The 26,064-nt window shown below is 35.6% G+C and overlaps 2 protein-coding genes across 2 annotated transcripts in view; both read right to left on the bottom strand.

Annotated features, from left to right (window-relative positions):
* Positions 1-23,330, bottom strand: part of LOC145330211 (uncharacterized) — a 55,359-nt gene extending 32,029 nt beyond the window's left edge. The window contains exons 1-12 of the mRNA XM_080174817.1: positions 23,253-23,330; positions 22,425-22,531; positions 21,613-21,705; positions 20,317-20,370; positions 19,678-19,771; positions 19,284-19,339; positions 18,983-19,026; positions 18,026-18,063; positions 17,491-17,593; positions 17,058-17,107; positions 16,615-16,661; positions 16,408-16,488 (exon numbers count right to left, since the gene is read on the bottom strand). Of these exons, the coding sequence (XP_080030943.1) occupies positions 16,408-16,488; positions 16,615-16,661; positions 17,058-17,107; positions 17,491-17,593; positions 18,026-18,063; positions 18,983-19,026; positions 19,284-19,339; positions 19,678-19,771; positions 20,317-20,370; positions 21,613-21,705; positions 22,425-22,531; positions 23,253-23,265 (780 nt within the window). The 5' untranslated portion in view covers positions 23,266-23,330. The remainder of the gene's footprint in view (positions 1-16,407; positions 16,489-16,614; positions 16,662-17,057; positions 17,108-17,490; positions 17,594-18,025; positions 18,064-18,982; positions 19,027-19,283; positions 19,340-19,677; positions 19,772-20,316; positions 20,371-21,612; positions 21,706-22,424; positions 22,532-23,252) is intronic.
* LOC145330361 (uncharacterized) lies at positions 9,930-12,522 on the bottom strand. The gene is made up of 4 exons (XM_080174997.1): positions 11,495-12,522; positions 10,929-11,129; positions 10,491-10,652; positions 9,930-10,226 (listed from the first exon to the last, which is right to left on the bottom strand). Exons 1-4 carry the CDS (start codon positions 12,203-12,205, stop codon positions 9,930-9,932), a joined length of 1,371 nt encoding a protein of 456 aa, XP_080031123.1. The 5' UTR covers positions 12,206-12,522.
* Positions 23,331-26,064: the final 2,734 nt, after the last annotated feature.

Here is a 26,064-nt window from a genome sequence, read left to right on the forward strand (position 1 = left end):
CACGACGTAGAAACAACTGTAGGTGAAGTAGACAATACATACTCATCTATATTTAACAATTTTAAAAGAAAGATTTGCTATTGTAAACAATTCCTGATTGTTTTAACGTTAAGCGCATTAGTCGGTTTTCTTCTTGTACCTCTGCTATTTAAATCCTAAAATAGTACAACATCTCATAAGCTTCTTTAAAGAACTCATAGAAAGTTTAAAAGCCTTAAGCTAGCTGTAATGCCATTATTTAATAAAAGTAAGAAAGATGACAACGCTGAAAAGGCGAACACTCCACGTCGAGGACGCTCGACGACGCCTGGAAGAAGAACTCCGTCAGCTGATGCAGCTTCTGCAGGAGATGATACACGAAGAGAGGAACCAATGCCCAACCAGGAGGAACCAGAACAGAATGGTGAGAGAACCAAGACGCCAGAACCAGACAGGGAATCTGTAAGATCCATACCCATGCGAGAGGACTCACCAGATGCACTGATCAGAGATCGATATGTTAGAGCAACACTATCAGATCCTCTGGGAAATTTCCTGTTCCCACAATTCCTGGATACAATAAGACTTTGTAACCCCAACCTACGTGTGGACTCAGAAATGATGAGGAACTTCTGTACCAACTACACACAGAGTATGAGGGAATACAAAGAGGAACAAAGACGTGAAGTTGAGTTAGAGGCCCAGCGTATTGTACAAGAGGAGAATGACAAACGCACTCAACGACACTTCAGTAACTTCACCAACCAAACTGGAATTAAACCACCAAGCAGCTATGCAAGTAAGAGCACCCTAAGCAACGATCAAAAGCTTAAGTTAGCCAATGGAACCTTCCCTCTCAAGCATTGCTTCAAAGGAGACGGCAAACCACCCTACATTACTGATTACCTATCAGAGATGAACACTGCTCAGGAGTTATGTAACCTCTCAAGATCAGAATTTGAAACCTTTATGCTTAGAACCACAACTGGCAAAGCATATACTACTATCCAGCAGAGTTTCAATCTTGGACTATCTATTGAGAGTGTCTACAATAGCTTACTGCTACAGTATGATATACTCATCAGCCCACAGGAAGCTCAAGCTAAGCTGATAGCCTTTAAGGGAACCAAAGCCATGTCATTCCCTAAGCTTGTCAGTACAATTCAGAATCTTGCCAGCAGAGCCGCTGTTCATTATACAGACAAGAAGGAAAGACAGAATGTATTCAACATAACTGCAGTGGAGGCACTCAAACGTAGCTTACCAACAAATAGCCGCAATATAGCATCTGAAAACCATCACAATCTCACACATGATCTTGGAAGATCCCCTACATATCATGAGTTGACCGCTTCCATGTATCCTAGAACTGAAGACCTAGATCTGGACCTACAGCAGAATGGTGTATCAGCCAGTTACAATGGAGACTTATCGCTTCATAAAAAGACAAACAACACCAACTACTCACATGACAGGGATACAAGAATGAACAGAGACAAACAGCCTGCTAAAGTTGCCGCTACGTCAAGCTATTATAAAAGGCCAACAGTTAGAGAAGTTACTGCTAAACCAGCCTATCCTAAAACCTACAACAGAGAAAACAGGGATAATAGAGATAGACAACCACAAAAGAACACCAAACAAGATTATCATATCTCCTATGGTACATCCAATAAGCGCTACTGCGGTGCATGTGGTCAAAATTCCCACAAAATATCAGATGGATGCAGACTACTGTGCGATGACCAAGGACGACAATATCAAACAGCACTAACATCCGGATACTGCCCAAGCTGTCACAAGAAGTACGGCAAAGACCTATACCACGCGCAACACCTATGCCCTGGACGACCAGCAATGATGGAACTGTACCATAGTGGTAAAGTAAGACCTGGTGGTGTGTTTAGACAGGCATATGAAGAATGGGTTGAGGCCAAAGCCAATGGACAATCCAAGGAGCGTGGCAGAACAGGTAGGGTTAACGCTATCACCGTTCGAATGGATCCAAACGACCCCAAGATTTTAGCGGTAGATAGTTCTGCAGCTATCATGGATGAAAATAGGAAAATGTACCTGAACTGTTCCGGCTGTATGTCAAATGGCAACTACGATGTATACATGACAGCTTTGTTTGACTCAGCAGCAGACAGAAATATCATGTCAACCAGCTATTTTGGTATGTTATTTGGAGTACAACAAAATGAAGTTAAGAACCATCTGGAAAAGAGTGACATGGTTCTTGTCAGCTATTCTGGACACAAAATCCCAGTAGCTGGAGAAATAACTCTCATGATTCGCCTCACACAATTCTCAGGCATCTATAGACCAGTACCATTTATGATTGTACCTGAGGAACACAAGAATGTCACACCTATGATCATTGGAATGAACGGCATTAGAGATCTCCAATTAGGGTTGACTTTCGTTGCGGATAATCACCCGCCAGCACCATATCTATACTCTATGTTCCATCCTGGGAGAGTACTAGATAGCCTGTTCTGTTCTGATTACGAGTTACAACTCTGCACAGGGACAATAGACAAAATTGAGCCTAATGAAACTCAGACTATAGAAATGAACATCAACCATTTCTTCAACTTAGCTCCTGGAACAAAAGTCATTCTCAGCGATGACCACATTGCTAATGATAGAAATGGAGGAATCAAAATTCAGCCTGGACAAACGCAACTGACTGTCAACAACCGAGGACAACTTAGTGGAAGAGCAATGATAACAAATGTCACTGAACATGCAATCACTAACACTGTTATCACCGGATACTTGGAACCCAGCAACCAATTTGTAGTCAAGGAAATCACCACAGACTTTGATTTCACACAATCATTCCTACACAATGTATCTGTGACAACTGAGCTAGATGAGATTGTACAGGCCCTGGAACAACACGCAGAGAAAGCTACGGCTCCAGCCATCAATCAGATCTCACTAGACACCAGAAACAATTCAGTCCAACTCTTATAGCTACCAAAATACAGCGCCATCAATCTGGTAGAACGATCTTTCCCTTTAGCTGATGGATATATACCGAATCCTACAGCTATAAACAATGACACTCCAGTACCAGGAGTAGCCTTATCTGATTACCGATCTAATATTGATGAAATTCTAACTACACCAGATCCTGAAAAGAATAAACTTTTTGAAAATAGTGATGACGTTATTGAACTTGGCTTAAAACATATAGCTGAATCTGATAACCTCATGGACTACGTAACAGAACCTACTGGCTACAGTGTGCCTAAGGATCAGTTTGTTAAACCAGAGGATCTTGTGGTGCTGTCAGACTATCCACCAGAGGTAAGACATTATATAGAAGACATATTCCTAAAATCTTACCCTGATATCATATCTACACATTCCACTGATAGAGGTAACATGAGTAAATATCTAGGCAATTATACAATTAGACTAAAACCTGGTCAAACTTTACCCCAGCATAAGAAATTATATTATTTATCACCCGTAGAGAAAATGCAAATGCAATCTATCTTAGAGTTTTTGTTAAAGAACGGCACCATTGAAAGAGCTAATTTGGATGGGGATTCCTATAACAACTATGCAAGCCCAGCATATCTGATTCCAAAGTCGGATCAGGGGAGCTGTCCTCGTTTAATTGTAAATTTTCAACAATTGAATCCTTGTCTGCAATCTGAACCTGCACTGCTACCCACAGCAGAAAATTTGATTCAGTCACTAAGGGATAAATTTGTGCATAGTAGTAGTGACATGGCTAACGCCTTTCATAGTATAACGCTAGAACCTTCTTGCAGAGACCTAACATTGTTTGCAACCCCATTAGGAGCTTTTAGACATGCATCCTTACCAACCGGCATTAAGACTTCACCTGAAAGTCTATCACGCTTTATGGAAAAGATATTACACTGGGAATTGGTTTATGATGATAATGGTAATGTTGTAATGGACGGTGATTTAGCCAAAATGGTATACTCACCTATCCCAGAAGTCCAACACATTTACGATGATTTCATTGTCTCAACTGAACTAGCTACAACTAGATCAGAATCATTGAATATACATTTTAAGATTTTGAAGAAAGTTATGGGGAGAATACACACGCATAAAGGAAAGATTAGTTTAAAGAAATCACAACTTTTTAAAAGTAGGGTAAATTTCTTTGGGTTTTTCATTTCACATAATTATTGCTGTGTAGATCAAAGGCGAGTACAAAAACTTCTAAATATTCCCATGCCTACTGATATTACTATAATGAGATCTTTTATGGGAGTACTACAAAGTATGCATAAACATTTAAGATTTGATATTATGGCTCCTACACATATTCTAACTTCACTTACCTCTACTAGAATAGGTAAAACTTTTGTCCCAACTCCAGAACAAAGACAAGCATTCGAAGACATTAAGAAAGCTTTAGCCTCAGGACCAATTTTTAGCAAACTAGTTAACTTATCGGCACCTAAGATTATCTTATCAGACGCAGCCGGCACTTCAACTGGCTCATATTCGGCAGTCTTAGCGCAAATAGTGACACCAGAATTACAGGCTAAAACCCTACCCCCTGGGCTAAACTTCGATGACCCTGTACACCATGTTATTTATGATAATAGGTTACCAATTTTACCCCTACCTTTGCAGAATGAAGGTGAAAACATTAAGGATTATGCGAAGCGTATGTCTGAAGATGGACCACCTGAGTTTGAATATTTGGCTAGTAAAACTTTGGGCTATCCTGAAGACACTGTACACAATAGTCTCGGGATATCTTTACAATTGCTTCTAGAACTAAATAAAGTTCAAACACCTTTGATCACTATCCTGCAAAGAGCATCAAAAATTATACGTTCTACGATGTTGAGACAAAAGTATATTCAATTTGTATTTAATAATGATAGGGATAAATTCTTAGAATTTATTCGCAAACTAGAGCATGGATATGTATATCTAGATCCGCAACAACTCATATTTGAAGCTCTTAGTGTAGCTATGTACCGTCCTGTGATAGTTATCACAAATATAGAGGGTGCCAAACCTGTCACTCAACACTGTTCAGACAAAACAAAACCCCCTTTTGTATTTTTACTATATGGACACAAAGAGCAACACATAGTAAGACCCGCAATGGTCTCATCAACCAATAGCTTTAATTTAAAATCTTTAGCCTCAATGTTTGAAATTATCGCATATACCTCAAAGAAAATTACCGTTGCTGAGTCAAGATTACATATCATAGACATTGAAATCCTAGGAATTATTTATGCAGCAAACTCGTTTAGAACTCTAATAGGTCCAAGCTGTGAATGTACTTTGTTAACAGACGCAAAGTGTGCTTACTATCTCTTCAATCCTAAAGCATTAACAGCCGTTAATAAGTTGAAAAGGTGGAATACCACTCTGTTAACTCTAATACCGAAGCTAACAATGTCCTTCTTAAGAGGAGAAGACAATTTGGCAGATTTCTTAACAAGGGCATATAAGGCTACTCTACCAAGCATTAAAAAGGTAGCCCTACCTAAATTTGTTAAATCTGGGTTTGAAGATAACTTACCCCAATATAAAGTTTGGACTATTGAAGAATGGACGCAGTTCATTATGGATAACCCCGACTATTTGGGTTATGATGAACAACCCCCACAGCCAAAGCAACAAAAACCCAAAATCACCATAAATTCACTTGCCGCAGAACATAGAGTTATAGGCAAAGTACTAAGACCTTTGGAAATCCTAAAAGAAAGGATTAGCATAGAAAATATAATTGCAAACCAAAAAGAGGAATACTCTGATATTTACACACGTTGTCTAACCTCTAAATCAAATACCTACACTTATAAAAGACAGAACTACGAACTTAAAGACACGATTCTGTTTACAAAAATAAAAGGAGATTTAAAAGTTTATCTCCCAACCAAACTACTACCAGTATTAGTATGCTATACTCATCTTTTGTTAGTACATAGTGGAGAAATTAAAATGCTTTTGAATATGCAAAATTTCTTCCACCCTAATCTTAAGAAATATGTTAGAAATTACACTAGATCTTGTTTAAATTGTCAACTTCAAAATTCATCTACAAAACTAGAACAAGTAGGAACTTATAGTACAATTTCAAGACCTTTTGAATGTGTAAGTATTGACTACATACAATCCTTACCCCCTTATCGTAGTTATAATCATATCCTCACTATAGTCTGCCAACTAACAGGAATGATTCTTGCATATCCCATGAAATCACTCACATCCCGTGAATTTATAGACAAATTCATGTTTTATTTCTATCCTAATTTCTCCCCCAGACAAATATTGTGTGACAATGCAAAATCATTTTTAGAAAAGCAAAATTTGATATTCTTTGCTTCTATTGGCATCCGAGTTTTGTATTCTACTGCGTACTTTTCACCCTCTAAAGGATTGGTGGAAGCTAGCAACAAAGTAATAAAATGGCCAATCATTAAAATTTTAGCGCAAGACTCAACGACCTCATGGTTATATCTACTACCGTTAATAGTCCGACAATATAATTGCACTAAAATACCAAAAACTGGATTTTCACCCATGGAATTATTATTCGGGACACGTAGCTCCCTGTCTAAATTGTTCTTTGGAGCAATAAAACTGGATGAATATCACCCTGAAATAGCACGCACAGAAGCTTATGTGCAAGACCTCTCAGACGGTATACAAGAAAACTTGGACATTTCAGCAAAAGCTATTGAAAAGGGAAGGGAGGCAAGACTAAAGTATATTAACAAAACCCGCATACACAAACAATTTGATATAGGAGATCTTGTCTTGGTTAGAAATAACACTATTACACCTGGTGTTAACCCCAATCTTAGACCTATCTATCATATTTCACCCTATAGAGTTTTAGATGTAAGCCCTAACAGTTGCACGCTTGAAAGAATTTCTGACAAGAAGACTGAAATATTTAAATACTCTTTCAACGAAATCAAAAAGTTCAAGCCAATTGACGAACATTTTGACACCCTCCCAGAGGAAATAAGGGATATTATCACAAAGCCTTATAATAAACTCACAAATCAAGAGATAGCCACATTAGTTAAAAATGACACACTTCCGCTTATATTTCCGGTTAATTCAAAAGATCCACAACCAGGAATACGCGCACACTCACCCTTAGAAACACGAAAAGAAGCGTCACAAAATAAGAAACCATTAGATTCTGATTCGGACATAGAGGACTCAAGTGCCGACGAGGACATGACACTCGATTCCGTATTTATTACCGGAGGTCGACGACTTAGGAAAATAAATGATAGACATGTCAGATTTCGGAATGGCACAAGTTCACAACCATAATTTACATTTCCATTTACCCTGTAAACTTGTGAACAATATGATAATATGTTATTCTAATCTGATAACTAAGTTATCATATTCATGTAAATTTTCCCACTCAAGGTTATATATCCAGTGGTAAAATATACATCTTTTCTCTTCAGCAGGGGAGACCAACTATATGCAATATACGTCGACTAAGGAGTCGATCCCTTCAAAAACACTTACATAAAAAAAATTGCATATAGGAAGTTTTGATTCTGTATAGGCAAACAGAGTCAAACGATTGATACAGATTGTACAAAAATACAAATGTTACAAATGTTAAATACGCACCCTAAAATATACACAAAAACTATTTAAAACATTTAATACAAATTGTACAAAGTGTACAAACATAGCAGTACTAATAGGCAACCTATATATATACGCCTTGAATTATGATGAGTTGATTAGTTATTAGAAACTATAACCACTCTACATACAAAAAAAATATGTCAAAAACTTTAATTATAACTTCGGACAGGAAACGCCCACTCAGAATTTTAGTAGTAGTAAACAATAACGATAACTTAAATTTTACCCTGAAATTGAGTCAGTTTACTATAACATATCCACAAGTGAGGAAATCACCAACCTTGTGAAGTACTACAGTTATCACATAACACGTAAGTCTTAACAGAATATCTTACAAAAGTTATAAAATGCAAACTAGATTCCGAAAGCCTATGCCTAGATCACAACGAATTCTACATGAAACCTTCGCGAACCTAGTAGAATATTGTTATAACTTGCTTACGATGATCAAAGAAATGTTAGCGTTTAAAATTAGTTGTGGAATCAGCCAACCTAGTCGTATTGTACGATACTTGCATTGTCGTATACTTAGAAACACTTATAGAGACGCATACAACCGTTTGGTTATACGGTATAGACAGCAAGAGTATAGAAACCGACAGACTATAACAGACGAATTACGGGCAGTAGCACGCCAAATAGAGAATCTGAGAGACACAGTCCTTCTTATTTCTGGACATTGTACTCTCCCCACTATCCACGAAGAGTAAACTAGATTACAACTGATTCTTATAATCTGTTTTCTAAACAAAGACGTACGGACGTATCCTAACGATATAAAAGTTTTGCATATGATAAAACCTCTTGTACATATGTGTATTGATGTAAAATACTTATATTCTCATATATCTCTATGTAATTATTAAAAACGATAGAAAATTAATCGCATAAATCATAGTAGAGATATCAAAAAGAACATAACAAGAAATCTTGTTATTTATACAAGTTGTCATAAACCAAGTGAATGTAAGCTAAACTAAGCACCTTGCAAAAATAAATTTTAATTATGTATCTAACTAAATTAAGGAACAGACAATAATACTTATAGAGTAGCTACGTAAACGGGAGTGGTACACAACAAATACTAAATCAGTAAATAACAGTGTATACGCTACTTAAAATTGCTATATTTATTTAAACAAAAGTAAATAATCTTTAGAAAGGTATAAAAATTTTGACAAATATTTTTCTTTGGTGAAAACTTAAAATTAAATCAATTTTGAAAACAGAACATAAACTTTTATTTTTACAGTATTTGAAAAACATTATGATAGTAAGAAGTTTTCTGACAATTTAACATCTTAGTTAATATAATTTGGACATAAGCTGTATAATGGCACATAATAAAACTTCGAGATTGCTAAATGTTGAATTTATACATATAAAAAGCACATAGCCTAATAACAAGCTAACGGGAGCCTAACATTTAACTCTACTTGTTGGAACTAAGACTTAGTTTTAAATCTAAAGGGACATAAGAACATTTTACCTTGAGACTTTAAACTTTGTGACTATTGTATTGAAATTTAAAAGGGAAACGCTATTTATTCTAAACCTTACTAATTAAATAAAACTTCCTTAATGAGATCATCCAATCAATGATATTACTTTAATTACTTGAGTTACAAACAGTCTTTACATGAGTTTTCTTAAAAATACTTGAATAAGCGTATGTAAATAATTTTGTCTAACGTCAGTCTTTCGGTCTACTTAGATATTGGTTACAAAAAAAAATATATATGCTATTTACAAGTCCTCTCTATATCACAGCACAATTAAAATTCACGATTAATGCACAGGGATGGATATAAATGGAATTTAGAGAAAAGGTACTGAGTTGCGAGTTCGATTAAATATCTATATATACAGGACCCTTACAAGCTAACAAGAATGAATAAACTGCGACATAAGGCTGTAATTACAGTTGTTAATATACTATTGAGAAAGAAAAAGGATTAGTTCGCTTACGAAGAAAGTAATTAAGAATTGAATGAAGTTTTAAATTATGGGCATAAAGAAAATACAACCTTATAATCATTTCCTTACATACTAAATATCCTTACAGACTAAACATATATATACATAATATAATGGCAGAAGTGTAAATTAATGTTTGGCTTTGTACAGTATAAAAAAGTCATAATGTCTAATAACAAAAGTCTTTACTTCATAGTGGTTACTATTTTGACTAGTTACATAAGAATAGAAAATCTGTAAATTTAGTCACATGTTGTCTAAAACTGGTCATTGTCTTAAAATTTGTATGTCATATTTTCAACCAAGCTAACAGCGCCACTTCACGGCGTACGTTTAGGGAACATGGGACCCCGACGTCGAGGGACTCCCTCGACGCCGGAATCCTCTGTCCTGTTATTATCTGAGGAATGCGTAGCTGAATTGAAGCTACTCTCCGCTGATGTTATCTCTTCCAAGATAGCAGGCGTTGGAGTACGCATGGAGCGGCGCAGACGTTCTAAACTGAGGACCCGCAGTGGAGTGGGGTACTCGATCTCATCAGTCACCGCATTAAATCTAATGGGCGGGAGATCGGGGTCCTCGATATCGTCAACCAGTGGGACTAAACTGGCCGCATCCTAAAATTAAGAAAAGGGACATTATTAGACAATCATGTTAATAAATGTTCACAAGAAAATTTATCAACGCTAATCCATATATGTTTGTGAGTCAATTTTTACTAATACTTTATCTAGAATCTTGATATTAACTATTAGGAAGGAATTACACCATAGTTAAAGTAAAGTTATTGTCTAATAGCATAGCTATCTGAGCTAAACAGCCTATTCTAAGTTACGTAATTTTTGCAACGAAGAAATATTATAAGAGCTTATCAAACTTACCACAGACAAATCAGCTGCAGATGGAGATTCAATGCGACTTAAGCACATAATAGAGCTCAAGGAAGAGCTGTCGCTGGATACCTCAGCTGTTCTCTCAGAACTGACTCGATTACACCTCCCCATATTGGTGTAAAACTGTGCCAGGGGGATGGAGTTGGTCGCCTAAAATATAATAGATCTTATTAGTTTAATCCCAACGCCAACAACGAGTCTAGGAAAATCAGGAAATGAGAATGCCTAAAATCCTGTAAAGCTATATGATTAGGTAGCAATTCAACCCACTTTATACTAGAATTAAAATCTTAGATCGGTTCAAAAAAATGCTTATGCAACCATACATTTTAAGATTAATATTCTACCAATAAAAGAATTTTAGTTGCAAATACCTCTAGATACGTGTACAAATATACAGCCTCTTTCAAAAAATTAATAGAAAACTAAAGCATGGATACTTACATGTAAACGCTCTGTTTGATCAACGATCAACGGACGGAAGCCAGGACTTCCCGTCGAGGTTTCCAAGCCCGCAGGCACATTTCTTCCAGTAACCCGATCCTCAGTGGCAGACAAACAGTGTACGGCAAACAGGCCAATTCTGGACCTTACTTCTGCTGGAGTCGATGGACTAGCAGAGGGAGCCTAAAACAAAAGGAAAACATTAAAGTCTTGATCTAACATTTAAACCCCCAATGAGAAACGTACGGCACGAGCAAACTCTTAACCTTCCCAGAGGAAAATAATATTAGGTTGCTACTTAAGATTTTAGTAAATGTTAACTGGTATCTCAACTTAATTGCGGTAACCGAGCGGATTTCTCTGGCGACATAAAACGACGACAAACGGTGAGCGATATATATGGAAGAGCCGAAAGTCAACGTTGAGGAAGTGAGAATAGGACAGAACAACCCTGCAACAACATGATGCTTTATTAGACAAAACGGGTGGCTAGAAAAAAAATTATACAAAACAAAAAAAAGAGAAATATACAACAGAAGAAAACTCACCTGTGTATCCGACAGAATATCATCAATCTCAGAGGACGCGGCTTCATACATGGTGTCCGACGGCTCCGCAGTTGGCGACATAGCCCCAGATCTAGTCCTGTTGGTCCTGTTACTGCAGTGAAGAAGCTCAATGGTCCTGACGCCTATGTTTCGGAGGCGCGTACATACATCTCTAATCCAGCGAGCCAGCGACCTGTCTGAGGTGTTGTCAATACGTGTTAGAGTCTCAAGCCCTACAGCACCGAAGAAGACCACTATGAGAGCACATGAAAACAAGCCTAAACCCAACAACATGTTAATTAAGCCATCCATGTTGAATGTGTCCAGACTCGTCTTCTGGTCTCTCCCCAACTCGGCAGACCCAGAATCACCTCCGGCAACATCGTCACCAATGTCACCGCAGGAGTTCTGCATCACCGAATTGAGGAGAGACCAGATGATTTGTATCGTTCTACTAAGCATCAGTGAGAGATGCTCGTTGCCGAACATCTCCCCTTGATCCCTTTCGGACTCTACAGTACTTGTGCCCCCATAGTCATCGACATCAGCAAGGCTTGGCATCCCAGACTGGTCGCTGTACACTGAACTCGAGTCGTCTAAGGAGTTTTCAAGAAACGAGGAATTGGCAAGAGTGGCCGCAGCCGCCCTCATTGATTCCTCGAATCTTTCCTTAATATTCTGATGCGCGTCCAGGCTGTCAGGCACATACATTATGAGCGAATGTAAATTTAAAATAGAGGACTAGTGATTCTGAAAGGCAATATAGTAAAGTTGATTTTATGAAAAAGACTGTACACACGAATGTTTTTTTTTTGTATTTTAAGCAACTATGGTTGAACCTCCTAACCATTAAACTTTGATTTATCATCTAAAAGTAAAATTCTTTAAGTTAAAGAATATGTAATTAATTTTACATGATTCAACGCTTGAAAATAGCTATCGTTAAGCTATTCAAACATTAAAACTTTGTTTTATTAGTTTCAATTAAGTTAAAGAATACGTAATTAATTTTACATGATTCAATGCTTAAAAATAGCTATCGCTGAGCTATCAAAAACATATTCATTATGATGTATTAAGCAATTAAAAACTTATATACTAGCTAAATCTGAGTATCTTCACTGATGTTTTAAAAAAAAAAAAAAAAAAAAAACACTTTCGATAAAGCTAGCTAAATATAATTTTTGTAAGCGACCATTTTTTTTTATAATATGGTTGAGTTACTCGTAACATAAATAACCTATCAATTAACGTCATTATAATTGAATTAAGTAAAAAGAAAATCTTATTTTAAAACCTATAGTAAAATTGTTTTAGAAGATTTGAATCAGGACTCAATAAGTTTTGATTATAAAAAGGGGAACGCTGTAATCAAAAGTTAAAACGAATAGAATGATGGAACATATCTGTGTCAATATAAGTTTTGTTTATGATGAACGAATTTAACTTTTGCAGCAGACGGAAAACGTAAACAAAACAAGGTACATCAATTTACCTGATGACTCAGATATGTCCTATCAAAACTACAAATATTATATAAAACAAAATTGTCATATATTGAAGACGTACCCATATTGCTTCTAACCCACTTTCGTTTAAAAACACAGTGATAAAGGCCTTATCGACGAAGAAAATAAGATTCTTGAGTCTTAAATAGCGGCTAACGAATGCAATAATGGGCATATCAACAATCTATAACATAAAAACATTCATATAAAACAAACGGGTTACTATATTTTATCACTTTTATATAAATTCTCTTGGAATTTAGCGGTAAAATTAAACACTCGAACGCAAGCTCCGCTCGCAAAGACAATTATTATATAAATGAGCATAATTACTGGGCCGCCAGCTTTTTATAACCTCGCTCAAATCCAACCCCTATCACTTTTGACCGCCCAAACATAAACAAAGGGTTGACAACTTATTGTTACGTAAAATTTAATTACGGACGTCGAACGATATATTTTATAGATATTAAGTCAAAAAGGTACACTTGATAGCGACGTAATGTAAGATATTAGTCTTTAAAATGATTAAAATTTATTCATGTTAAAAATAACATAAATACAGCTAATACCAACAATGGTATAAACCATATGTACATATACAAAATATACAAACAAAGGGTTACCAACTATTGTTAGTAAAATCTTATATTTTTACATACATACGAGTAATGTAACCAAAGAAAATAATACGATATGTAAGTACTAATTGTACTTATACATTTTTATATAAAATATTGTTTATATTCAGGAAACAGTTATATTTAACAGAAATAGAGATAACTAACCAATCCATTATAGGTCTATCTGTAACGAAAGAATTTCTAGAATATCCCAGGGATAAAAGGATTAATAAAAGATTATTAAAACTTCTTTTGTTTAGATTACCATAGCCAGGATACCCCAAGGAACCGGTTGGAGCACGCGCACTAACTCTTTTTAGGATCTACCATGGACCAGCCTGGAGATAACCTAGATGATCATGGAGTATTGGAGCCCTACCACCACCCTACCTTGGACGGATTGCGGTTGTGTTCCTGTCAACACCTTGACACAATAGACGAGAACAACAACATCATCACCACACCAGAGTACGATGGATTCTCAGAGAACCTGTCCATCACCATCAGGAATTTCTTGTTAAATACAGCCCTGACTACCAGAGAAGATAGTAGAGTGGAGACCGATAGTGACACTAGCTCCAGCAGCACACTGTCCCTCTCTACCAATGACCTCAACCAACTCTACTATGACCTGGAAAATCACTCAATCACCTTGGACGAGAATGGAAACGAGGTAGCACAAGTGGACGCCCTTGGCTACATATCTACCTCACCCCCAACCTCAACCTACACTTCGAACGAGAGCACTTCACCACCTAGTTCATCATCAGAAGAAGCTGAACTATCCAGAACAACCAACGCAAAAACATTTATTGATGTGACAATGTTAGATAAAACTAAACCCCTCAAGAAAAGAATGTATTCTATTTGGGAGGTTTATCATCTTGTATACCCAGCTATGAAAATACGCAAATCATACTTTCTTAATGGAAAGCGTATTTAACTTAGCTTGGAATACATTTATAGTTTATTATATATGCCTATATACTGGGACTACTAAACTTTTTCTTTTTCTCTTTTTTCTTTTTTAACAACTTACCCCCATTGGAGATGCGATCCTCAATTTTCAAATTCTTTGAACGTACATATGAGACTTTTACAGAAATGCTTCGCATCCACAACTATCTATCTATGCTTGATATAAAATCAACACTATATAGATCATATTATGAACCTTTGATTGACACGTGCCCTGCAATTAACTAGTAGCACTCAGGGGCAAGACACAATTACTTTAGCTAGGCCCAAGGCATTATTTGTATCAATTTATGCATTCATAGGCCTGTCTCTACCTATATGACACCATATATGGGTAACGAAAGCCTATTCATGGTAATCTGTATGTGATTTGCTAATAGTATATGTTTATTAAAGATACTATGTTTATAGTTAATGTAATCATATAAACAACCAGTACATATATGTATGCCTACAACCATGCCTGATTTACGTCACATATTAACACACAGATATTTAATTGCACAGACAAACACTAAAATCCTGGTCCAGAGCTAATGTTATAGCATGTACCTCTTGAATTTATTCAGTTATTTACTAACTCTCCTACCATCAACTTCTCTTTCTGGCTTTAAAAGGTAATGACTTAGTTGTTTGGCATGCATTGTAGTTTAAATTTAGGCCCCTTAGTACTTAGCATGAATTGAGCTCAGGCCTTATGTTAGAACTCTAACACTTAGCACAATTCACTGCTTGGGACTTAGGGCACATTTCTGTCCTACTCTACTTATAATTTTAACACTTATCCTGTAAATATTTCCATACTTAACTTATGCACTTGTGATATAAATACACTTTATAAAAACGTTTTCCTTCCTTAATACTTAATATACTTATATGATTCTGATCGAATATCAAAACCAACCATTTATTCTTAGGTTAAAGCAACATAATACTTCGCGTGGGTCTTTTGTTGAGCTTCCACCAGCTCAACCAAATTCGTATTATACTTGTGGGAATAGAGGGTTAAGCATTCTAAACAAGCGAACCGACGATGAGAATGTCTATGTGTATTGCATTAAAATTAGGTTTTAGTAGTACTCATAGAAGAGCGGTCTCCATACCTAAATATGGACAAACGCCCCATTCGCACACACACATATTCTAGTTATATTAGTGTAAATACAGTTTATATAGATGGGATTAACATCAGGACAATCTGATCCTTCAGGAATACAATCCTAGATATATATTCTAGTAATATTAGGGTAAATACAATTTGTGTAGATGGGATTAACATCAGGACAATCCGATCCTTCCAGAACAAAATCCTAGATGTATATTCTAGTAATATTAGGGTAAATACAATTTGTATAGATGGGACCATCTGATCCTTCCAGAATACAATCCTAGATATATATTCTATTTTATCTAGGAAGACTTGAGTGTGAATTATAATCTAAGTTTTATAAAAAATATTTTTATCATTAGTTAGCGTACTAAACTTTGGGGGCTTTTAATAAAATGTACAGTGCAGCAGTTTCCAAACTTTTCCATCAATGGTCTAAATCTATAGAGCGGATAATTTTGTTAATCGTAATTGAGAATATACATTAATTTATCGTCCATTGTCTTGTCCCTCAAGATGCCTAACTAGAATTTAGATAAAAGTTGATATAATTAAATCCTGAACTATTTTATATAGAATTGCTTGCTAATATGGACCTCATTTATTGGTCAGTTCGTTCATCCAGTAGAAAGGAAGGGGTATTTGGTAAAGGGTTGCCAGATGCAACATCAAAGCAATAATATATGGATTGCTAACCTCTAGTTGTATAGTCCCTCCGGCAATTCCAAGAAATTTAGTGGGCACACACGCAGGGTTCTCATTCTTAAATGTTATCCTCTAAAATATTAACAAAATATTTAAAAAGTTATTAAATTTTGATGATCTTTTGGTCTGTAAATCTTGATATTTATTTGTAGAAGATTTTATAGATAAAATCAAGGGGATTTGATATTATAATATTACCTTAAAAATGCTTGGTTCAGTTGAATTTACAGCAAGTAGAAAAGTTTCTGTAAAAGCAAAATATGTAAGTATTTCATATCTTTTATTTTAAATTTATTTTAAAATTTGAATTTTAATACAACAAAGATAACAACATTCATAAAAGCGAAGCTCTAAAATCAGGCGTTATAAAAAAACACATATTAACACTTGTAGAGTGTCAGAACTTAATAAACAGTTTATTGTTATTTTAGTACAACGATTTTTTTTTGTTGGCTTAACAACTTTGGAGACTTTTTTTGATTTTTGATTGGTTGGTTCATTAAGTTGTGTGTGAAAACGTTGTAACCACTGATTGTAACTTACAATAGTGTAATTTTGTGTAACAACATTGGGGCTGTACGTAAATCAATCGGCCAATTTCTTATCCCTTTAGATCCCTGACTAGATATACATATGTTTGCCTAATTTAGATTCTGAATTGAGTAAAGCTGTTATTTCATCTGATTCTCTCCTAAAAATATTTTATATTACATTTTTAATTTAGGGGGGGGGGGAGAGAAATGACTCAGGTGCCACTTTTCTTGGGAGGGTAGAATTCCCCCCCCCCCCCCAAAAAAAAAAACACATTGAAATAAATCACAGCTTAACTGTAAAAGAAAATTAAATCAGCCAGGAGAAAATCTTTTATTACACTAGTAACAAAAATGTCTTATTCGTTGGCTAAACAACTTTGGGGACTTTTAAATTTTATTGGTTGGTTTATTAAGTTTAGTGTATAAACGTTTCATCCACTAATTGCAATCTACAGTAGGGGTAATTTTGTGGATTACCATTCAGGACGTACATCAATCTGTCGGCCATTATCTTATCCCTTTAGATCCCTCGGGGGTTTACCTGTAAATAAGTTTACAATGTCTTGAGCTGGCCCCAATCAAAGATATACTTTTTCCATGCAGAAATAAACAATCTTTTTCATCACTGCTCACTACATAGGCACCTAAAATTGTTTGGCGGTTTACTGGTCAATTTACACATTAAATGAAGAATTATAGCTAATGAGAAGGGTTTATTCATTGCCAATCTCACTTAATCTTAATCTTCAAAAAAAAACCTGTCTGCTTTATAATTATAACTAGAGGCACTTAGATGGGTGGTGTAAAAGTCGACCCTACCCCTTATTTCATTAAGAGTTTTAAAACAAAAAAAGTGATAAATGTATTTTTTTTGGAGGGGGGGGGGGGGTAATTTTTTTAATGACATGATGAAGATAACCTTTCCCAAAATAAATTAAGACCTTTCCTGGACCTACAAGAGGCTTCACTGTAAGGAAGAACCACATCGGTTCAGCGGTTGGCGAGATCGTTCGATACAGACAAAAAAACTTACTACTTTATATGATAGGATTGAACTATTCATAAGTTTATTTTACCTTTTTCTAAAAAGATTGTGTTTCCCTCTTTAGATACTCTAAAAATAAATCAATATGATTTTAAAACAAATACAGATAATTGTATTAATACAAAACTAGGGTTGGGCCGGATATCCGGTTTTGCCGGTTATCCGGCCGGATACCGGATATTGAAACTATCCGGTTACAGGATATCCGGCTGATTTTTGACGCCGGATAACCGGTTATCCGGCCGGATATCCGGTAATTTGCCGGATATCGAACGTTTGCCATATATCCGGCCGGAACCGGATATCCGGCATTATAAATCAGCCGGATATCCGGTATCCGGTATCCGGCCAAAAAAGTATCCGGCCCAACCCTATACAAAACACGGATGACAACATCCATAGGTAGCGAATCGCAAAAATCATGGATAGGATACGGACAAGGAGATGTAAAATGTGACACAACCCAATCTGTCCCGATTTTGTATCACTTTTGAAAAGTGCGATTCCTGTGACGTCATATAAAAAGGGAAGGGGAGAAGAAAATCTCTTCCCTTTTCTCCCATCTCTTTGAAGAGATTTTCTTCCCCCCTTCCCTTTTTCTTTCCCGAAACGTATATGACGTAACTGGAATCGCACTTTTCAAAGTGGTACAAAATCGGGACAGATCGGGTTGTGTCGTAAAATGTACTTGCTAAAATTAAGAAACGAAAACTTTTCATGACAAAACCTTTTCACGCATTTGTATATTTTTCAATATTTGTATTTTGCAGCATGACTTACAGACCGACGGACGAAGTAAATTACATTAAGGATTCTCATTTGTGTAGGAAATCATCACAAAAAAGCCGCCGTTTCAAATAACGGAAGAGAAAATCACATTTCCTCCAAAGCATTACGGACAGACAAAGTGAAATATAGAGTAGCTTCGCTACTAAAAAACGAAATTTATATTAAAAAAAAATTCTGACTATTTAAAAAAATAAATAACCTTATGGCTTCTTGAAGATTATTGACTTTTATAACGTTTCTTTCCTGAATATTGGAATTCTATATAGGTCTTGGTTTTAAAAAAACTAAAAATATGTTGAAATCTCTTGTAAAAGCTTACAAAAGCATCTTAAACGTAGACCGCCGCTTTTAATGTTATACACTTAAATATGTTCCACAATGTTGGTAATATTGATAACATGTCTCAGTCGTCAATCTTGAATAGGAGATGAGACAAATAAAGTTTTCCTTATTCCTCTTCTAATAGTAGAGTAGCTTCGCTACTAATAAGTGAAACTTACCTGTTTCCTAAATAAACTGCGAAACTTTGATTGTGCATCTTCTACTTGTTCTTCAACTAAAATCATTAAAAGTTATTTATCACATCGTATTATAGACAGTTTCCGCGGATATTAAGATGAAAAATTGAAGATTAAACCGGTTTTATCGGCGTTGTTATGAATATAAAATATGTAATGCATAGTATCAAAAGCCTTTGGCAAATCTAAAGAAACTATCATTATGTGATAATTATAATTGAATTGTGAAAGTGACATGTGGGACATAAAAAAAACGTCTATTAATAATCTCTTTTTTAGGATTTCTTTTCTCACTTCTCCTCTCATCCCTCCTTTTAAGACGTATTTTTATGACGTCACCCCTGACACTTTCTAGCGCTTCTTGAATTGTTCTAACCTTGACTTATGTCACAATTAGGATCCACTATAATATCGGCCATTTCTCTGTCTTTGTTGATAACTTCCTCCTGGTCACCATCTGTTTCCAATAACTAAAAGCAGAAGCAACTTATACTGACTAATAAAAAATGACGCCATATAATACAAATGACCAATGATAGGCCATTATACATTTTACCATTGGTCAATTACAATGTATACTGGCTTGTCAATGGACATTTGTATTGTGTGACGTCATTTTTAAATAGGCATTATAAGCTGCTTCCTAAAAGCAGAAAAATTGGACGATTTTAATAGATTTTAATCATGTATAGTTTATAGGAGATAGAAAGTAATTGGATATGGGTTAATTGAATTCCATATTTTGCCTTTCATTTTTCACTCTCCTGGTGAATCATAGCACATGCCACTAGCTAGTACCCAAAGTAGTACCAAACTACGGCTGGCTTAAAAACCTTGGGTACTTTTATTGTATTTTTAATGTTTTTTCCAAACTTTTAGTGTCCAATAATTTTACAACCAAGGTTCTTTAGAATGAATACATATATTTATCACCATTGGGGATGTATAACAATTTATTATCCATTATCTTATCCCTTTAGATCCCTGATGATAATGAAAACAATAATTTAGTTACCTTAGTATGAAAGGCCTGGAAACATATGGAGCGGAACAGGTAAGGCTCGTGCCACTGAAAAACATTTTAACTTTTTTGATTAAAAGATTATTTAGATAATGGAAAGAAAACGAAGTCTTTCTGCCTGATCCAATTTGGTCCTCCTTTACAGTGTAGCATCTCATAGATACTGAGAAGATTTGTAACAATTTGGAATAGGGTTCCACCAAGATAATTCGTGCCTGAAAAAATTCTCCCCCACCCATATTTTTTTTTCTTTAAGGCCTCTAGGGGCGTAGCCGCTCGGTAGATACAGGGTGCGACACATAAAACCGGACTTTTTTTAAAAGGTCATAGCGTCAAAACTACTTGACCAATCAGGACGTTTGACCCCACTATAAAAAGCTTAGGTAATGAACTTTTAGCACAAAAAAATCTTTGGACGAAGATGGGCTCGTACTCCAAGCTGGCCGCGCTTATGTTCAACAAGGCAGATTCGAAATGCGCTGGTGATATAATCTGGATTCTCGACTAGGGCCCACTAAATCAGACCTCAGCCCATCTGTAGATGAGATAGAGTTATGTAACTTGCTGGGGATGCTGTTAGATACATAAGTAAGACACTAGAAAAGACTAGAGCTCTCTATCTAAAATGGCTTAGCTGTAATACTTCAGCAAAGTGAAACGTGGCAGATTTAGAGATGTCAAAAACGTCAAAAATCGTGTAAAATCGTGAAAATTTCTCGGTTCTCGACGTTAGAGACCCATATGGAACTTAAAAACTCATTTTAGACTATGGATTGCACTGACAACCCTAGCTGAATCTTCATGCCATTTCCAAAAAGGTATAGAACGTCGTTCTAGCTCAACTGTGGTCCAAATAAAGGCCTCCGTGTCAAAGGGTAGTGTGAACGTTGGGTGAATTTGGATCCTGCGGTTACTCACAATCCTAAGGAAATGTGGCCTCCCAGCTGCCCGATCCTTATTCAATGGACTTTTGGGCCTGGAGCTACTTTGAAGCATGCACCAATAGACGTGCTCATACCACAAAGACCTCCCTCATTGCCACTATCAAGGAGAACTTCGCCAGCTTGGACAGGTACATTTTGACCTAGCACTGCTGGCGGTTGAGGAGGCGGGTAGAGGCGGTGATTGATGATGGCGGCGATTTTATTCAATGATCTAAAAGTCATATACCTAGTTTGCTTCCCAGTTTTTAAAATTTAATAAAATCTTTTAAATTGACGATTTTATGTTAATTTGTTTACAATTTAGAAAAAGTCCGGTTTTATGTGGCGCACCCTGTATATATTATACCTTTGAATAAGCCAAAATGGCTGAGTTTGCTGAGGAAATTGCTGACTTCATATCATCCATATACTTGTAACATTTTCCAATTAACAGGTGAACCTAAAATTAAATTGTACGTATAATACGATAATTTTCTACCTCCAAAGATCTTGGAAACGGCTGGTCAAATTAAGAGTAGCTTCGTATCCACCTAGGATGCTATCCGTAGTATTATATAGCAAATGAGATTTTAAAATTATTTTTTAACATTTTAAATAATATTTTGTATCTTAAAAAAACCAGGGTTCGGAAGCCGCGCGTAAGCCGCGTGTAAGCCTCAGTGAAATCTTCATTTTATCACTATAAAATTCAGCTGGATGTATAAAACTGCTCTTTAGCAGACAATCCTTCTTTCTGAAATTTTTTTTTTCTGCTCACAAGCAGGTTTAAAACTGAGGCTTATGCGCGGCTGAGGCGCGGCTTCCGAACCCTGAAAAAAAAAAAACAAAGGGGAAAAATATTAGTCTGTTGTTCAATTTGAAAGATTTACAGACAATACATTGCTATATAGTAGCTGAGCTTTTTAAAATGAAAGTTACTTCCCTCAAAGATTGTTACGAGTGCAGAAACCCCCACGATCCCTTATTTTTAAAATCAAATTTAACATAAGGGTGTTGGGGGGGGGGGGGGAGTAGTTTTTTATGCCCAACCCTGCGGGGCTTTTACTTGCCCCGTACAAACGTGGCGGGTATACCTTATACCAAATATAACCTAACCTAACCTGACCTAAAGTTAACCTTATTCTTAATATTTTCAAAATACGGGGACAAAAAAATTACCTCAGCAATTTGTTTGGGATTATTTAAATGTGGTAAAGATGCTTCAGCCTTCTTTATAGCTGCAGCATACTCTTTACAAGATATCAGTTCACGTACCTCGTCCATTTCTAATTACAAATCATTCTAAGATAGTGGCTACGCCTCAAGAGACCTCTAGGGGTCCTTGAGATTGTGGGACAGTCGACCCCCTCACTTTAAATTGTAGTTGTAAAAAGAAAACGTTTTGATATCCTTAATCCTTATGCGAGGGGAAGTCCATTCTATTACATAACGAAGTATGCATTTTTTTCTGTAGCTAAGGATCTTGCTAACCACTGAACCGATATGGTCTTCATCTGCAGTAAAGCTTCTTAAAGATGCTTAAATGGTTTTAGGCTATTTTCTGTCCTTCCTTATTTCTTTGGATATAGAGCCAATAGATGCTAGGGACGAAGCCGCTAGTTAAGTCATAAAGTGACACTGCCTAGCGGTACTTAGAAATATTGACATTATTTTTTTTTTTTTTTGGGGGGGGGGGTGATGGTATCCTCCCCCAAAATAGTTAAAAACATTCACATTTGGTACAGGTAAAGTTCCTGTTACTTTAAAGAATGGTACTAAATTGTCAGGGATCTTAAGTGATAAGACAATGAACTATAAATTAGAAAACAACCCAGTGATGATAATCAAAATTATTACTTCGGTAGACTATAATTAAATTGAAATTACTGGATCAGAATCAACCAATCAAAATTCTGTAAAAGTACCCAAAGTTTTTAAGCCTATGGGGACTAAATCACAATAAGACAAATAATCTTTAAACTTTTTTATGTTAAAAATATAATTTACCTGTATCTTCCATTCTGTTTTAGATAAACTAATAAAATTAGATAAACTAGAAATACTTAAAATCTAAATTCAAATTCTGAAAATGGAATAATAATTAATGATGATATAATTTAGTTTATCATTTTCTGTAATAACAAAAGTTACTTCGCATAAAAATGTGCGAAAAAAATTCAACATGATCATTTTAAAATTTTTCGTTATTAACACTATTAATTTGTCATGCTCCCAGAAGAGGGAATGGGCATAAAATAGCCCAAAATCCTTCTAAGACGCAGATTTACCAATTTAAAAAGCAAAATATCATCCCATAACATAAATGAAGCTTCCATAATGCACAGAACAACCCATACTGTCCTTATTAGGTAAGAAATAAAGCAAAAACCTAAGCATCACCTCACTTATGTATATAAGCGAATGAAAATAGACTAATATATGTTATTTACAAGGCAAATACATAGGTTAAGACTTTCTCATTCATAAACATAAACACAACATAATAGTTTATAGAGAAATACTATGCTTTCCTTTTCCTCACAATTTTTAAGTATGAAACAAGACTAAAGGAGTACAAAGAAGCGTAGATTTATAGGTTTAGACTTTTATTCAAACTAGCGGCTACGACGTTAGGGTCCTCTAGGGGAACATTAAAGAAGGAAGCGGCGGGGGGGAGGGGAGTACAATTCCCTAAATTTAAGTTTCAAAATAATTGTTTAAAGGGGGGGGGGGGGGATATCTTTTTTCTTATCGGATAGTAGAGGTATCTTCCCCAAAATAGATTAAAACCTTTCTAGGAAAAATAAGAAATAATATTCATATTTGTTTAGCGGTCAGCAGGCAGATGCACATCCAGTTACTTTTACATTAAAAACAAATCTATCTATAATTAATTATAACTTCATTTTTTTTTCTTTTCGCAAAAGTTAATATTTTTATTTCTGTAGTAAATACTATTTACAATTTATATGATCCGCTAATTTTCAGATCTTGATATATTTTTCGGGTAGTTTAATTTTTGTTGACCTAAAAATTATATAAAATTGAATACTTACTACATATGATACTTTAAATTCCCCTTTGTCTATCTTTCTATAATAATTCTCAATCTCTCTCTTTTTTCTTTCTCTTTCTCCCTCTCTCTCTACTTTATTTCTCTCTTTCTCTGTTCTATGTATCTTTATCTTTCTCTCATTCTTCCTCTCTCTCTCTATTCTCTCTCTCCTTCTCTCTCTTCTGTCTCCCTCTCTCTTTTTTTTTCTCTCTCTCTCTCTCTCTCTCTCTCTCTCTCTCTTTCTCTTTCTCTTTCTTTCTCTTTCTCTCTCTTTCTCTCCTCTCTCTCTCTCTCTCTCTCTTTCTCTTTCTTTCTCTCCTCTCTCTCTCTCTCTCTCTCTCTCTCTCTCTCTCTCTCTCTCTCTCTCTCTCTCTCTCTCTTTCTCTCACTCTCTATCTATCTATCTATCTATCTATCTATCTATCTATCTATCTGAGTTACATATGTCAAATGTAAATATACAAATGACTCATAGAATAGAAGAAAGCACATTTTCATAGATAGAATTAGAAAGTAAACCCAACATTTTATTGGGTAAGGGCTTTGATTGGGAAGTGGTGACTTTTAAATCTTTCTGAAAGAAATAAAATTACTCAAAACATATAGAAAGATTTCCTGTATAATAAAAGATCAATGCGTCTAATGGTGAAAAAAATAGAGATTGTGTATTATAATAGAAAATATAAAAATACTAGCGGCTTCGCCCCTAGGAACTTTGCCCCAAGAGGTGATTAAATTTTTTTTTTGGCGAAATACGTAAAAGGACCAAGGAAATCTTCTACAAAAAAAATGGGGGGGGATTTTTTGTTTTTTTTGGGGGGTTTGGGGGTGTCCCATCCCCCCCCCCCAAGAAAATAGCCTAAAACCACCACAGGACCAGTAGGTATATTCCCTGAAGAGTAGAATCCTATCGGATCAGTGGTTACCGAGATCTTAAGGGACGGACGGACGGACGGACGGACGGACAGACAGACGGACGGACGGACAGACAGACGGACAGACATCGTTCTACTTTGTATTATATATTAATGGATATACAATATTGTGAAAGGATCTCGCATACCCTGATAAAATTATTCTTACAGGTGGCTAATATAACAATTACCCCTGTTATGACTTTAACCAATCCATTCCCCTGACAATGGAGGAACGTCATGACCAATATCTTACGACAATATAAAATTAAACAATCTAAGTTGACTAAATCTCCCCTGTCACAGTCTCCACGTATTCTATATCCATTAATATTTTATCCAAATTCAGAGACTCAGGCAGTTTCAATGCAAAAATATATTATGAAGCTTGTTTGGTAGAGTAACAATTGTCAAAATCAAATGGACAGTTTGGAGTCATATAATAACACATCTTTAATCGCAAGTGCTAACAGTTTTAGATACAAAATACCAGGAATGAGGTATAACCAACAAGTGAAAAATATCTAAAATAATATTTGAGCGGCAGATGGAGAGGTTGTTATTTTAATTATGTGTTGCTCCCCTAATGACAGCTGAAAATACGAATAGTTTTTGTATTTTCAAATTAATTTCATTTATGGATTAAGCTGACAAAATACTTTTAAATACACAGAAGCACAGAGCTAGACTACACAAAAAAATATAGGATTCTTCAAAAAAAAAAAAATTACAAAATTGATAATTTAAAGCAAATTTGACTTTTTTTGCTATAACTTAAGTTTTTGAAACAATGTAAACTGTAAATATTCAACAAATAGTACAAAATAAATATAAAAGACTTAACTAGATA

This window comes from Acartia tonsa, chromosome 10 (assembly GCF_053477335.1).
Source record: "Acartia tonsa isolate MP-2025a chromosome 10, ASM5347733v1, whole genome shotgun sequence".
Taxonomy (NCBI): domain Eukaryota; kingdom Metazoa; phylum Arthropoda; class Copepoda; order Calanoida; family Acartiidae; genus Acartia; species Acartia tonsa.

Bases quoted from the DNA above. Each gene is read 5' to 3' on its own strand.
- LOC145330361 (XM_080174997.1), bottom strand. From the start codon at position 12,205: ATGTATGTGCCTGACAGCCTGGACGCGCATCAGAATATTAAGGAAAGA. The intron at 10,653-10,928 runs GTTTTCTATTAA...ATTATATTTTAG, and splicing joins ATGTAAGTATCCATGCTTTA to GCGACCAACTCCATCCCCCT. The intron at 10,227-10,490 runs GTAAGTTTGATA...TCTTAATTTTAG, and splicing joins CTGCAGCTGATTTGTCTGTG to GATGCGGCCAGTTTAGTCCC.